The following is a 15,473-nucleotide window of genomic DNA, read 5'->3' as shown; positions in this document are numbered from 1 at the left end:
TGGGGAGCCTGCCTTTGGAATTTTTGCAAGAACTTGGTGCAAGCTATTGCTGCCATTGAACACCAGCTTGTCCTGTAGGGATGGGCACTGCTGACAAGGTGCTTGCCCTGCAGCCTCCATGATCACCCTGAGCTCCTGCCTTGCCTTTCCTTCTGGAGCAGCCTGGCTCTTGCTGCTCCCTGACAGTGACCTCAGGAGGAGCCGGTGCTCCATGAGACAGGATCAGGGTGATGTGCCTGCTCTGACACATCCAGTAGTGCTCAAAGTGCTGCCAGGGCCCGGATTTCTGAGTGAGAATACGGGGTGATAGATAACAGGAGTGGAGGCCCTCACAGGAGGGATACAGGAGGGAGTGGGGGAGAAGTGAAGACCAGCTTCACACCAGAGGCCTGGGTTTAGTTTTGAGATACAAAGCAGAAGAGTGGAGGAGGTGAGGGAGCATGCATATGTTTGGAAAGGCAGACTTGCACTTGCTTATTAAAAAATACTTTGGGAGCGCATATTTTGCAAAACTGTGAAAGCTGTCCAGACTTTCATCTATCTCATTGACATAATTGACATTTCCTTCACTGAAAGTTTGCATACTGAGCCACAGTTCACATAAAACAAAGGGTGATCTGCATCATCTTGATAGGCAGGGTGAGTTGCTTCCCTCCTTAAGCTTTCTATCAATCTCTCTCAAAAAGTAAGTGATCGTGACTTGTCTTAGTGTGTTAATTTTATATGTGTATGTATCCATAACTGGCCACAGAAGATAGTTTAATCAGTTTACAGAAGGGATTGTGAAATGTGGTTGCCTGCAGCAGAGGACCCAAAATTCAACCTGAAGCAGGGTTGCCAATGTGTCAGTGTCAGCAAAGGCTCAGATTAAATTTTGGCCAGGTTTTTCTTGCCCCAGGTGTGTGATATCTCCCACATTCCTCACTGTTCCTTTTGTCTTTGGGGGCCATCTTGATGGGGGACCATCTTCAGTATGTGGTTGCAGTTCCTACAGAGCCTGCATGATGTAGCAGAACATGAACCAGCACACTACGCTTATTCAGCTAACTTCAGTGAATTTACCCCAGCAATCGCAATAAAGATGGATGGTACAGCCTTGACTTGGAAGATTCTTTCCCATCCTCTATTCCAGAGTCCTTTTGAATTTCCTGTAAATTTGGACATGAGGATATAAAACAGTGACGAAGACTTCAATGCATTTCATTGGAAAACTGCTTTTTCCCTTCAGTCTGTCTGCCTTCGTCATCTTCTGGTTATGTAACTGTGAGTCTTTATCTCCAAAGGAGGTAGCTGCTGTGTAGGCTTAGATCTTTGGCTCAGCTAATTATGTTTGTCACTGCTGGAACCACTGGCAGGTAAGGTCAGATCACATAGCTCTTGCATCTTACTGGTGGCTGGTTTCCTCTGAAGGTTAAAAAATGCTGGTGCAGTTTAGTCTTCTGGAGGCTTTTCTGTCTTGCTCAAATCCAATGAAACAATTTGTTTTATGCTGCCTATGAAGCACTTACTTACTGAATTTGCTGTTAAATTTACAGGAGGAGCCAATCACATTGTTAAAAACATATGAAGTCATAAGGTAAAATCAATGAGAATAGAAGATCATGTTTAAAGTCACTGTCATTCTTGTGGAAAATTACTTGTATCCAGGACTAGTCCTTGATACGTTAGTTTAAATCTCTGAAGAGAGACTGCAAGAAATAACTTATATCTTTTAAATACAAACTTCTGCAGAGTCTATTTTTTTAGCCAGAAGGGCAAATATTGCTGTTGTGTTACTATATGAGTTGTTGCTAGGAGTACATCTGTGCACAGTTGCTTTATTTTCCTTCACACCATGTTCTTTTCTTGTGTGCAGTTTTGTGACCCACCCTCTAAGAGCCCATCCTCTTAAAAAAATTAGATAATGTGTGCATCAACTCTTTAAAGAAGACAAGACTCCACTAATAGCTCTCCTAGGGCTAGAGGTGTGGTTGGAAAATAAAATTCATAAGCAGTGAAGAGAAAGAATTATCCTACATGGATTTGGGAGAGAGAAAAAAGAGGGAAAAGGTCATCTTTGGAGCACCATGTCATCAGTATTCTTGGCTGGGACCCTGGGGAGCTCCCTGTGTTTTAACTGGAAACTCATGTTTTAACTGTTTGATTGTCTGCTGTTTAACTTAGCTGGCAAAGGAGTTCTCCAGACCATTTATGGTGATTTGTAAGTCACATTGGGGCCATTCCAGGGAATAAAAGCAAGGGTTGTGCCAGTGTTTAAGTATTATTTTTTAAAGTACTTAATTCAATTAAATGACTTGATATGCCAACACCTAACTCTTAAATAGCTGGCCTTGGAAACCCAGCTCCACAACTGGGGACCTGCGCTTTCTCATCAATACATGTAGTTCGTTAGATGTCTCAAAATAGGGTCTACGTACATTGAAAGAGAAAAACTATTTGAAACTTTTCTGTCAGTAATGCATTTTCATTCATTCAGGATTCGTGGCTATCATCTTCCTTCCAAGATGTGTCTTACAGTTGTTCCTTAGAAAGAATGAGCAAAGATATTCTGCACAAAACTTGGCAACTACATCTGCTGCTACCCAGTGATCTGCTGCTTTGGGGCTAGCGCCCTGTCCCACAGAGTGGGAAATATTTGGTGTTCTTGTTAGGGAATTCGAGAGAGATCCAGCTTTTCTATGGCCCTGGCCCACCCCAGTGGGTCACTTGGTTTTGTCCACTTGGGTCTCTCCAGTCACTGGCACCAAGGCACCCAGGTCCTCTGACCCATCTGAGTCTCATCACTGGTGCTCAGATCCCTCATACACGCACATACACACAAAATACAGTCCCTCACCCAGGAAAAGAGCTAGAAATGAATTTAATTAGAAGATAGGACAGCCTGTGCTGAGCAGGCGCAGGGCATGGCCAGACAAGCACATCAAACTGTTGACATGCAACCAGCTCTTCTTATTCCCTCATCCCTCCCTTTCCCCACACTTGTTCCTTCCCAAATCACCTAGCTCCCTCCTTTTCTCTGCTTTTGATTCCCCCCCCTAAATGTCCCATAGGAAGTCCTGTGCAATCCTGAACTGCTCTTGCCCTTCATCCCGCAATGTGTCCTATATTCCTGGGCTGCAGTCCCAAAGTTGCTGTGGTGTTGACTTGATGTGTTTCACTCCTGAACCCAGGGGCTGTCTGAAACAGCGCTGGCAGGGGTCCAGACAAGTTGTTCTTTCCCTTCAGTTCTAAATTTGGGATTCTACCTGCCCTTTTGTTCCTGTGCTTCTCTGGACTAGTGGAGGTGGGCCTTTGATGGGCTGATGGCTTTTGTGATGGGCTAGGGAGGAGCCAGGGTGGGGTATTATCTGGGCTACCCCCATGCTATTGTCTCCCTGCACTCCTTTGTGGGTGTGCAGATGAGCTTTTGTCACATAATTTTGCAGTTTGTATCTTTCTCAGCCTGGTAAAGGAGCTTTTAGACCTGTGGCAGTTTCCCTGGAGAGTGATGTAAAATGGGAACTTTGGCTTTCCAGTCCGGTAGTTATTACTGGTTTATATGTAGTGCATAAGCATTTCAGGAACCTTCAGGCTGTCCCTCCCTCAGGCAAATGATTTAAGCAGTCCACTATTAGCAGTCAGCTTTTCTCTTGGTCTTACTCCTGATCTAATGAATCTTGGGTTTCTTTCTGAATGGTGTCACAACTGCAAAAGGAGTGGAGAATGCCGTTCCCCTCAGCTGTGTGACTGAGGATGTAACTTTGGACACCTAAGAGTCACGAGGCCTTTTTACAAAAAGTAAGCCACATGCCCCTGCCTTGTTCCCTCACCTGCCTTTGCAGGGCTTCACTGAGTGTTGGACGTCTTGTGAATGTCTTGGATCAGGCCTCACAGGTGACATTGGCATCTTTCTTCCAGGTTTTGAGGGGGCCTCAAGTGGGTGCTGCTATGCTTCTGTCTACTCTTCAGAAACACTAGCTTTTGTGCTGGGAATTGCAGTGCAGCAGGTGATGTGGCTGTGGGATGCATGGTGCTTGCTGGGCATGTGCTGTATCACTGCTGACCAGTGTGTCCCTGAAGCACTCAACATATTACAAGGTACATGTCAACCAGCTGCCTGTGTGGGGTGCAGCTGCATCCCATCTATGCCATGTATTCCAAATATCTTTAATGCTGTGGCCCCAGTGAAGCCACCACATTGTTCCAGTATCCTGGACAAATACTGGAAATCCTTAATATTTGGTCAGACCTCAACTAAGTTTTCAGGTGGAAAGCTTCAAGTTGGCCATGACAACCCACATGTATGTAAGCCTTAGGTTGGGTTCTTTGCTTAATGTCTTATATGCCCACGACAGTCTGGACACACAGGGAAGCAAAATTGTAAGTATATAGTCAGTCAACTTTGACAAATGTCTCAAATTGCTGCTGAATGAGGGGTTTTTAGATTGCAGTTCTACAGTTTGGTACTGAAAAATTTCCAAAGTCTTTGTTTTGGATCTGGCCCTAAATAGGATGACCCATGTGATTATAGACCTGTCAGACTGATGAGGATCCCAGGCAAGAGAATAGAATTACTGATACAGGAGTTGCTTCAGTAATGAATTAAAGAAAACTAATGTAATTAATGTCAATCAACCTGGGTTTGCAGAAAAATAGATTCTGTCACGTTAGTTTGTAATTGCATCAGAGATATTAACTGTGGTTCCTAAAGGTAATGCATTCAGACACGTGTGAGGCATATGACTCGACCACACAACACTAAATCAAGGAAACAGAATGACACAGAGACAATGTGGTCCCCAGTAAATGCATTAAAACATTAGCTTAGGATGTCTCAAAACGTAATTTTACAGGAGGAATTGTTATTGCACGTTTTCAGCAGGATTCCTCTTATGCCATTTCTTGGCTGTGTGCTACTAAATATTTAATACCATTGAAACAAACATCCAGTTGTCACGGACGCTTGCAAATGATACAAAGATGGAGGAAATAGTTAGGAATGAGTGTGACGGAGTGGGATATCCACCAAATGGGATCTCCCCAGGTGATGCTATGTCAAAAGGACTAACGGTTCATCCCTGGAAGGAAAACGAAGTATCAGCAGTGGAGATGATGCTGTAGTACATCTGCTTTCATACTTTCAGCAGCTGTGCCTGGGATCCTCTCTCCAGATCTGGTGTTAGCTCCAGAATATAGCAAAATAACAAAAGTCTGTTGAACTTCCAAAGAAAACGTTAAAGGGTGCTTTGATCACAGTCATTGCCTCTGTTCAGAAATCCCCTAAGAAGACTTTTCCATCTGGCTAGGCAGTACTAGAAGTTGGATGAAATTAGGTGCTGGGTGATGTCTCTTCCAACTCGAAGTAGTCTGTAATTCTTTTTCTAACAGATAAGCTGTGGTTCAAACAGGATGTAGTGTGGCAAAGCGGTGTGATTTGTTTCATTAAGAAAGCTGGATAAGACTATCACAGCTGAATCCCAGTTCCCAGAAGGTATTTGTGCTGCCACCGTTTCTCTGTAGCCAACAATCACAGACAATTTAACAACTTGTTATATCCTTGGCTAACTGTAGATATGAAGTAGAGTTTGTCTTGTTTCAATTCTGTGTATTTTTTGAGTACAGTGACACATAAAAGATTATGAGCTGGGAGGATTCACTTTTGAATGTGTACTTGTATACTAACCTCACAAAACATTACTGCTGATATGCACTTAGTATTTTATTTAAGTGCAAATTTTAGGTCCCATCTCAAAGCATAGCAAATAGAAACTGTGATTTTTGGTGTCTAAGAAAGAATCAGGAACAGCATGGGAAATTTATATGGAGGAGTGAATATTGTAGAAAGATGCTGTTCTCTTTTTTTTTTGTATAATGCTGAATTGATATTACAGATACGCATATCCTATGTTCTCACTGGAATGAGAAAATCAAGTTTCTCCATTAAGCATTATAAATGTTAGTTGTTACAAACGACATGGTTAAGAATAAAAGCAGTTTATATATCCATATCACCCACTCCTGATGTTAATGGGAAGTAAAAGCTCCATATCACTGTGCGATCAAATGTAGCCAGGCAGCTGCGAAAAAATAGCATATACAGAGAGAATGCATATATTTCTGCAATGTCTTGCTGTGAAGCTATTGAAGATTAATAAGAGATTCCAGGGTAACAAAGCAAATGAGGAAAAGTTTTAGTTAGTAGCTATTCTGAAGAGACTCACTAAACACTGTGGTTTGATGATGTGTCACTTAATAGCTTCTGTAATGTGCTGGTCTCAGTACTAAATCAAGAGAATAGTGCCTAATGGCTGAATCTAGTATGACATCCCAGAAAGCTGTTGAAAACAGTTTGTATGGTAATTTCTACCAAGGAAATTCAGGGAGCTGAATGGATATACAAAAGTACTCATGAAGAGAAATATTTTCATGCGACATGTCAGGTTTTTGGGGATGTTGCCAAGATGGATCATTCTGAGTGAGGTGCTAGTGTATATCATTCCAGATTCTGGAAACGTACTAAAAAGCTGATTCTGCTTATCAACAGAGGAAATGACCACAAAAGACTGGTACTGGAAGATCAAAGAAGGAAGGGAGGAATTAAGTAGTTTGCAAGAAGAGAAGAAAGCCATCAGTTACTACAGCGTGAGTAACAAGAAGTGAGTTTGTTTGTTTCTGTATTGCTCAACTGAATTTTGCATGATCCCATTGCTTAGAGAACTGCTCCCAGGTGGTGTTGAGGTATCACTTACATCAAACAGTGTTGTAGAGTGGTATTCTTCCAGTTCAGTCTGGGGCTAAATTGTGCAGGATAGCCCCAGAGAACTGTTTTTCAGGGGACAAAGAATCCCTGCTGGACTGCAGGTTGAAGTGATCTGGGTAATTGGTTAGGAATTCACCCACTGTCCGAAGGTGAAATGGGGCTAACTGTGGTAGTGCACCTTCCTGTCTACAAGACTTGGCTAAAATGAAAGCGAACATCCCTATGTTACCTATTAAGCCAGCGCAGATGTTGCAATATTCAGATCAAAGGTCTACAGAGATCTGGAACATCTATTCCAGGCTCAGACATCTATTAATCCATCATACATGTATATATACAAATGACAGCTCACTTTACGTGAAAAAGAACCGTACACTGAGTTTGAGTATATGAAAATTTCAAAGCAGCTATAAATCTAACGTTACATGCAAAACAATGGTGCTTCCATGTATTGAAAATCTTTCCTTCCTTTGTTGTGAGTCAAAAGTTTAGCAAAACCGTTGTATGCCAAATTTATTTGCAAAAGCTGGAGTAGATTAAAAAAAAAAAATAGCAGGGAGTAGCTAACAATAGTGATACATAAGGGATTGTCCTACTCCCAACCTTTAACATATGAGATAATATCACATCAACGTTGTCTCAGGAAACTGGTTCAGCCTCCTGCCCAATTAAGTTACAGAAAGGCAAGGCACAGGGATTTCACTTGAATTTTTGAGGGTTATTAAGAAAAATGATTGAGGGAGGGAGAGAAAAAATAGCTTTGTGTTCACCTTTTAGGAGCATTAGTTCAGTGCATACAAACCTTCATGGATTATATGCTACAGATGTTTAATCATGGTGAGGTAAGCACTCAGATGTTCTGAAGTATCATGTCACCATGAGTTTTCTGGAACTCCATGTATTTCTTGAGGCTGAAGTTGCAGCTCTAATAAGAGTTTCTACTTTGCCTTTCAGCTGTGAGTATGCACAAGGGCAGTCAGGTGTCAGATCTCTGAGAGCTGAAGGAGAACAGCACTGTGCTGCTGGGTACCTATGCTATTTACATAGTGAGGTCTTAGTTCTTAATTGTGGCTTTTAGCTGGTACTGCAAAACAATTAAACTAATATATTGGGTCAGAGGAACCTTCTGAGCCCCAAAAGGTCAGGAGACTATTTGGGGATGGGTGTGTATTTCTTTTTAAGTAATGCTGAATAAAAACAAACTTCTATTTGAAGTGTATTTTTAAATAACATTGAATAGCTTGGAATAAAACACTTAAAAACAGACCGGCTGCCTTGGGATTGTCTCCTTGCCCAAATCCACTATAACTACATTAGCAGAGGAACTGCAACTGTTCAAAAACAACCAAAATGTTTCAACACATCTTTTATCACAGCAAACATGCTGTTTTGCTTTTTCACTTGGAAATTATTGATCTATTTTTGCTCACTGGTTTGAAAAAAGCTTATTTTGCCTGTAGAGTTCAGTCTGAAAGGCAAAATTAAAAGGAATCTACAGGCAATTGGAAAATACCTGCTAGAATGCAAATAGCTTATAAAGTTTTACTGCAGGCATCACTTGCAGGGTGCCTTTAGCAGAGGGACACACCTCGTTCTGCTCCCCCTGGGGCCCAACTTGCTGTTAGAAAATCAGGATTGTTTATGTTCTTTGGCAGATTTCGGGTGAGAAGAGGTTGAAGACCACTCCCTTCTCCCATGTGGGTCACTGACATCTGCAGAATCCACACTTCGGTTACGAATGCAAGCCAAGCCCCTGGAAGAAAACGCCTCGAGGATGAGCAGCACACAGAGGGGATCTGTGCTGGTGAGGGCCGTGTTGGAAGGTGCTGCTCTTTGGTGCTGACCCACCAAAAGTTTAGTGGGTGGCATTGGTGGTAGGGCGATGGTTGGACCAGATGATCTCGGAGGTCTTTTCCAACCTTAACGATTCTGTGAAAACAAGTCGCTGTTCAGTCGGCTCGGAGCCCCTGAGCAGTCCCCCCAGACTCCCACCGCCTTCTTTCTCTCTCGCCCGGAGTTCACAAGTTTGAAGCGCGCCGTGTCCGCATGTGGGGCCGCGCTGCGTTCATTTCGGAGCACCACCCGTCCCCTTACAAAACCATCTCCCACAGCACCACATCTACTCGGCGGCTCCCTCGGGACAACCTTCCTCCCCTTCCAACCCCGTGTTTGGCCTGAAAGCCAGAAACCCCAACCCGGGACGCCTCCTCCTCAGCTCCGCTCCACCGAGAATGACGGCAATTACGGCCGCGGCCCCCCGCCCGCCTCCCGGCCAGCGGCGGGGGCGGCCCCGGCGGCGGGGGAGGAGCCGAGGGGAGCCGATCCGAGCCGTGCAGAGCGGCTCCGAGCCGTGCTGAGCCGATCCGATCCCAGCCGATCCCAGCCCAGCCACACGCAGCCAGCCCGGGCAGCGGCTCCCCCGCGGCATGGTGGCCGCCGGCCCGCCAGAAGATGGAGGGGCACGTCCTGGGCTGGATCGTCCTGCTGTGGCTCGCAGGTAGGCGGGGGGCGGCCCCGAGGGCTCCCGGAGGGTTTTTTGGGGAGACTTTGGGGGGTGTGTGGGGGGGGAAATCTCCTCCGCCACCCGGTCGGGAGCGATCGGGGGAACTTGTCCGCCGCTGTCCCGGCCGCGCAGCGCAGCGCAGGAGCGCGGGGAGGGGGCTGCCCTGCCCTGCCCCGGCTCGGTGGGCTTGGGGTCGGGGCTGGGGTCAGGACCCGGCCTGTGGGGCGGCGGTGCCCGGCCCTTTGTGAGCCCCGGACCGGGCCGTCCCCCCGGCACGGCTCCCCGGGCCCCCCGGGCAGGGGGGAGCACAGCAGGGCTCCGGGGTGGGGAAGGGCAGGGGCTGAGCCGAGGGCAGCGAGGGGAGGGGAGGGGAGGGCAGCAGGGGATGGTTGTGCCTCCCGGCCGGAGCAGCAGCCAGGCGCAGGAGGCTGTGGAAAAGGCTGCAGCAGGCTGGCTGAGCCGGGGAGGCTGGCTACAGGCTCGGGGAAGCAGCAGAAGCAGTTGGATTTCACACCGCCACCGATGTATCCCAGAAAAAAAAAAAAAAAAAAAAAAAAAAAGAGAGACCTCAGGCTCTTCCCTCTTCCTCTTCAGATTTAGGATTCACAAGCAGTAAATTCGGCTTTTAGTCATAACACCTCTCTCCCACCACCCACCCACCCCTTTCCTTGCTTTTTCACTCTGAGTCATCTTCAGCGCTGGTGCCTGCCTACTGCTCCCTTCCAGGGTTTCACGGCCTCATCTGGGGCTCATCTTCCCTCCCTCCCCGCCTCCCTCCCTGCCATTTGGCTGCTTCCGAATGTATCCCACTTCTGTGAGTTGGTCCGGAGTGCCAGCGCACCCACAACTACCGCTCCTTCCCTACTCGCTGTAGTAGCGTGCTGATAAATAGCATCCAGGGACTGGTAACGGGGCGCAAGGTGTAGATAAACACATTACATTCCTCCTTCTTTTTAAAGAGCTTCGATATCTGGACGTGTCTGGCCAAATCAGGACTTTTCCATCAAGCTAAAAGGCTGGGCTGTTGACACCTTTCTCCCTCCATTAGAGGCAGCTGGTGATTGCTGGCAGCGTCCGCCCTGTGAGCGTGCAGGGTCTGTGCAGAGCGAGGTACCGCTGCGGTAGGAAGACCTTCCAGTCTCCTCTAGTCCTGGGCTTTGGCGACAGGACTGCCTGCTGCTGCTGCTGCTGCTGGTGTCGACCGCAGGCAGGCAGAGGCTTCTGGCAGGCAACAGGTTAGCCGTGCGCTGAGAGATGGAGGCAGCCGGTGTCAGCTTGCTCCCCTCCAGCCGCTGCCACCCAGGGATAGAGCAGGCGCCACCGGCCTTTTTTTGTGGCCGAAAGAAAGCAAATAAGCAAAGGTGTGTGTGTGTGAGCGAGTGAGTGTGTGCGTGGAAAAGGGAGAGAGGCAGGCAAACATGGATTCAAGATTTTCTTCTCCCCAGTGGCTGTGCAAAGGAATGAAAGGTCTGTATCGAGGTAAGGAGCCCTAATCCAGCCGGAGCAGCGCTCTGCTCTGGGAAAGAGGAGTGGGGGCTGGGAGGTGGAGGGGCCAGGGTAGGAGACTGAGCCTGCAAGACAGGGAGGAAGCAGGGAGACAAAAGGGAGCAAGAAAGAGAGGGAGGCTCTCGCCCCCTGCTCTCCCCTCCTCCCTCCTCTAGGTGGGCTGAGAAATTTCTAATCAGCACTTGCAGTTCCTTTCCTCCCAGCAATAATGCCTCTCTGTCCTTTGTTTGTCTTTAATTTTTGGCTCTTGCGTTTATCTTTTGTTTGGTTTTGCATTGACTTCTTACTGCAAATTCAAAAAAATCCCGTGTGAAGTATGATGGGCTTGTTTCAGCTTCTCTTCTGCCCTACTCTCCCACATGCCTAAAGCTTGTGTTTTAATAACAACAGCAAAAGGATGAAGAGCAGGTCATCCATTATACCTTCGTGTGAAGTGGTGTGGGTTGGGATAAGTGCAGGACTATTTGACTCGGGTTGGAAAAAGAAGGTACAGTTTGTCAAGTATCTCTAGGCCCCTCTGTAAAGCTGGTTCTCATAAACTACCAGGTGCTGCTTGACTCTGGGGTGAATTTTCCCCTCGCGTTTACCATCATTCTTATTAATGCAGTAATTCCTAACGCATTTAAAACTAGAGGGAAGTGTTGCACTGGAGACTGAACTCTGGTTTTACCCGCAGAACAGGCAGAGCACACTTTCTTTTCCTTTCAAGACTCAGCCTAAGCCTGGAAAGGTTATGGTTAGGAGACCGTGCACATTAAAATGTGACCTCTCCCTGCGAAGTCATTTTCCTCCGGTAATTTAGCACTCAGTGCCTGTTTGCTTTCTCTGTGCAGAAGAGCCACTGCAAAGCCATGGTGTAATACAAAGGTAGGTAGATTTACTACCCTGCTTTCCCCTCTACAGTTTGGAAGGGCAGGCAGAAGGGGCACAGTGGAGTATGGTTGTGCTTTGCTGTTCCCTGGCTGACTGAGCAGATTCCCTGGGAAGGCAGGAAAATGGATGGATTGTTTGATCTATCTTGATTTAAACTATTCATCTGACTTCCCTCAATTGGCTGCACCCAGCATAAGCTTAGTGTAGCTGGGAAGAAACCTCACATTTTCATTACTTTTTGTTCCTGGGAGATCGCCCTGGCGGAGGACTGGTAGTGATGGAAATCCCAATGCCATCTCAAGAACAGGTGTCATGGCTCACTGTTACAAGGCTTGGATAGACTCTTTCCATCTCTTGATTTAGTTCTCAGGCTTCTGGTGGTGACCGGTTGCTGAGTGGTCGTTCTGGAAGAGCAAGAAAGTCCAAGTCTACTGCAGTCGGTTTGCAGAGTCCGATCTGTACCTTAATGGAGAGTTTTTGTATTGAGGTTCTGTGCTGGGTGTGCAAGGCTGTGTTTTCCTGCGACTGCTTTGGTTTTGCACCTGCCCAGGTTAAGCAGTTTAGGAGCCGAAAGTCTCTGTTTTGCTTTGGAGCTGTATAAAGCAGTGCCGTCTGTCCACCTCAGCTGACCTATTTAGGCATTGGTTTCCTGCTGGCTAAAAAAAGTTGACGATTAGTGGCTATGGAGCTAAGAACACAAGTCTGGTAGCAACTAGACCAAGACGTAATTAATTTCCCATAAACTACTCAGTCTGCTGGTGATGGCTTTTGCTGGTTAATTGCATGGAGTGGATGTAACCCAGCCTGAGTAGGCAAGAATCTGTACAATGCTATCTCAGTGATCCTACTTGCTCTCCGTTCACTTGATTGCATCTCTGCGTATCATCTCTGATTTCCAGTCTCAAAGCCCAGCCCTTCAATGTCCGAAATTAGGCTAGATCCACATTTGAAAATGTGGACCGAGTACCTGTATTCAGGGGAGGGAGGGGAAAGAATACAGTTGATGGGCAGTAGCCAAGGCACAATAGAAACAGATACAGCATCCTTTTACACATTAGTTTATTTTGTTTGCAGAAGTGGTAGAGACCAGGAGGAGCCCCTTGGCTTTTACCTATGAACATAAGTTTTTCTGCCAAAGCCCTTAAGCCCTTAAGTGTAGGCTAGGGGTTCAGGGTGTAAGGACTTTCTGTTCTCCCATATGCGTATCTGGCACTCATACCCGTAAAGATGCATAAAATTCAGGGGCGTAATTTCTGTAGTTTCATAGCATCAGCCATGCTGCCTCAGGCAAATGGTGATGTGGGCCAAATAATAGCAAAGGAAGAGATATGGCAATGCATGCACAGATAAGGAGACCCATGCTGACCTGAAGAACAATGTGTACTGCCTTCTCTTGGACTCTTACCTTATTCAGTAGAAGGATGCAGTTTAAGACCTATTACATTGAACGACGGTGTTTGGCTTTGTTGTTATTTACAGGGATTAGTGCTTCTGATCAACTTTATTCTATTCTTAAAGGCTAGTTTAAGGCTATATGGAGAAGCTAAATCTTCCTGGGATTCATCTAGGTGCAGGGAGGCACAGGCTTCTCCTTGATTTTCCAACTGAAAATCAAGAACCTAAATTAGTACCTCTCAGTTGCCCTTTCTGTTTTTTTTTATTCATGGAAGGTACTCGGGAAGATCAGTCTCACAAGGCTCCAATGTGCCCGTATGAATACAGCCCTCTATAATCACTCCCCGGAATTTTCTTTAATCACAGCTAAAATGTATTAGGGATAGTTTGTGTGTAATGTTGATTGCATCGTTTGCATGCATAATCTGAGAATTGTTTAGGGAAAGAATCAGAGGAAAACAAAAAGGCAAATACACATTGCACGTGAGAAATAAACAAGAAGCATACGTGTGTTTCTGAAGGGTGATATTTTTAAGCTCTTTACATGTGCGTATGCACTGACGTACAAAAATATAGATTCCTTTTACTTTCTGAGAGTGAGGGTATTTGTGTTTTTAAGATGTTCTTGATTAATATGGTCCTGCTTGTATTAAACTAGACGAAGAGCAACCACAGTCTGCTGTCACTAAGCTTGTCATCCTTTTTCTTATCTTTTCCTATTTTTTGGCTCTGTGATATAAACAACGCAGATTTCTGTCCTGAGGCTTCCGGTCTCTCATCTAGTCTCTCAAAGATTTTTGAGTTCAGCAGTTTCTTCTGGAACTAGAGAAAGTCCTAAGGAGACCTCTGTAATTCATGTGTGTAGACATAACTGGTAGGTGTAAAGCTCCCATCTTGTTTTCAGGCAGCCTAGCGTCTTCCTGGCCTTTTGGATGGCTGTGGTTACAACAGTGACACCTTACGTGAATAGATTCTCTTATATATTTTTTTTTTTTTAGCAGTGGAAATAACAGGTGTATAATTTCTCAGGGCAGCCATATATAATTATATAGAATTTGACTTAAATAGATTGAGACTTTCCACTGCTCCAGTCTCTGTCTGAGGCACTGGGTTGTTCTCAGATGCTATTTCTGGGAAAGGTCCGAAAAGAATACTTTAAAAGTTAATAAAGACCTTGGGATGGGATATAAAAGGTGCCAGATAATTTACTGTGCATCTCCCAAATGCTTTTGGAAAGAAGTCCTGTGTTTTCCCAAAAGCGGCTTACAAGTTTCTTTTCTCAATATAGACATCCACATGGGAGTGGGGTGGGGAAAGTTCGTCAGCTGAGAATTTGCTAAAGCTCAGCTAATCATTTATTAAAGCGGAGCCCGGCTTGCCAAGCTCATTAATCTCATTAACAGGGAAGGAGGGCTACAGCGCACAGACAGCCGAAAGCACTGTGTTTACCGAGCGGCGTACTTCGCTCGCAGGGGGAAGCTTTAAATATTCCCCGTGTCACTGTTTTGTCCCCGAAGCTGAAGTAACGTGGTGAGTCACTTTGTCAGCTCACGTCATGCGTCGACTTTGGCCGCAGACTGCGTGGGGTCAGGCAGAGCTGCCAGATGTAGGTCTGAGCGGGACCCGTTCGTTTTTCAAAGTGTTTGTCATGCCTCTCAGGCTCACGTGCAGCCCCAGAGGCACGGCCCTCTGGGGAGGAGGGGATAAGATGTCACCAGGAGAACCAAGTGGTGACTTTCGCTGAGTGCTGTGCAGCCCCCCCCGCTCCTGCCCCTTTGGCCCTGGGAGCAGGAGGCCCGGCAGAAACGTCCCAGCTGGTGCTGCTCGAGTTGTCTCTGCCTGCACCTCAGGGGCTGCCTCTCCTGTGGCAGCATCTTGCTGGGACCCCAGTTGCCTTTCATGGCACGCTGGAGAACATCAGCATTTGGATTTGGGTCCAGGCACTTTTATCAAAACTCACGATGTCTGCTGTGCAATTTCCATATAGTGCTGTATGCATAAGGCCATGCATCCATTATATGCATAATATAGCATTCCTCTTGTGGATGCTGTAGCACCCCAGTGCACTGCGAGCCTTCGCTTAGTAGTCCCCAGGGTCAGGTTGTGCCTCGATTAGTAACTCTTTGTTGCTATCAGTGACTAGTTTATCTCTCTCAAATAAGCTTTCTTCCTAGCTGGTGCCCATACTGTGTATTTATCGCCTGACTGGTGTTTGCAGGCTTTGTTGTGATTTATACTGTGGACATTGATAACTTGCTGAGATGAATATTCAGTGTTGGTCTAAGCTTCTCACTTTGCTGTGGTTCTGACTCCTTCTCGTGAGACCTTTCCCTGCTTTTGCTTTTCAGGTCTGCGGCTGTCTCCATCTTGACCCGCCGTTGTCATACTGTTGGTGTACTTACTGTTCTCTCTGCATTAAGCTCCACTGCTTTGTCTCTCTGCCTTATTCCCCGATCC

General features: G+C 46.1%; 1 protein-coding gene and 1 long non-coding RNA gene across 5 annotated transcripts in view; both read left to right on the top strand.

Moving 5' to 3' along the window:
- The first annotated feature begins 1,327 nt into the window (after positions 1-1,327).
- On the top strand, positions 1,328-8,735 carry LOC311432115. Its single transcript, XR_014689827.1, has 3 exons — positions 1,328-1,355; positions 6,524-6,635; positions 8,395-8,735. It is a non-coding gene; the product is annotated as an uncharacterized lncRNA (long non-coding RNA).
- Positions 8,736-9,063: 328 nt separating this feature from the next.
- Positions 9,064-15,473, top strand: part of ILDR2 (immunoglobulin like domain containing receptor 2) — a 34,704-nt gene continuing 28,294 nt past the window's right edge. For 2 of the 4 annotated variants that reach the window (XM_084506288.1, XM_084506286.1), the window contains exon 1: positions 9,066-9,236. In XM_084506288.1, the coding sequence (XP_084362414.1) occupies positions 9,191-9,236 (46 nt within the window). In that variant the 5' untranslated portion in view covers positions 9,066-9,190. Of the gene's footprint in view, positions 9,237-15,473 lie in introns of all 4 variants that reach the window. The other 2 variants (XM_084506287.1, XM_084506289.1) reach the window with 2 other exon arrangements.

Source organism: Aythya ferina (assembly GCF_964211825.1).
Source record: "Aythya ferina genome assembly, chromosome: 1".
Classification (NCBI taxonomy): domain Eukaryota; kingdom Metazoa; phylum Chordata; class Aves; order Anseriformes; family Anatidae; genus Aythya; species Aythya ferina.
Note: the sequence above shows the minus strand (reverse complement) of the source record. Positions and strands in the feature narration are given on the sequence as shown.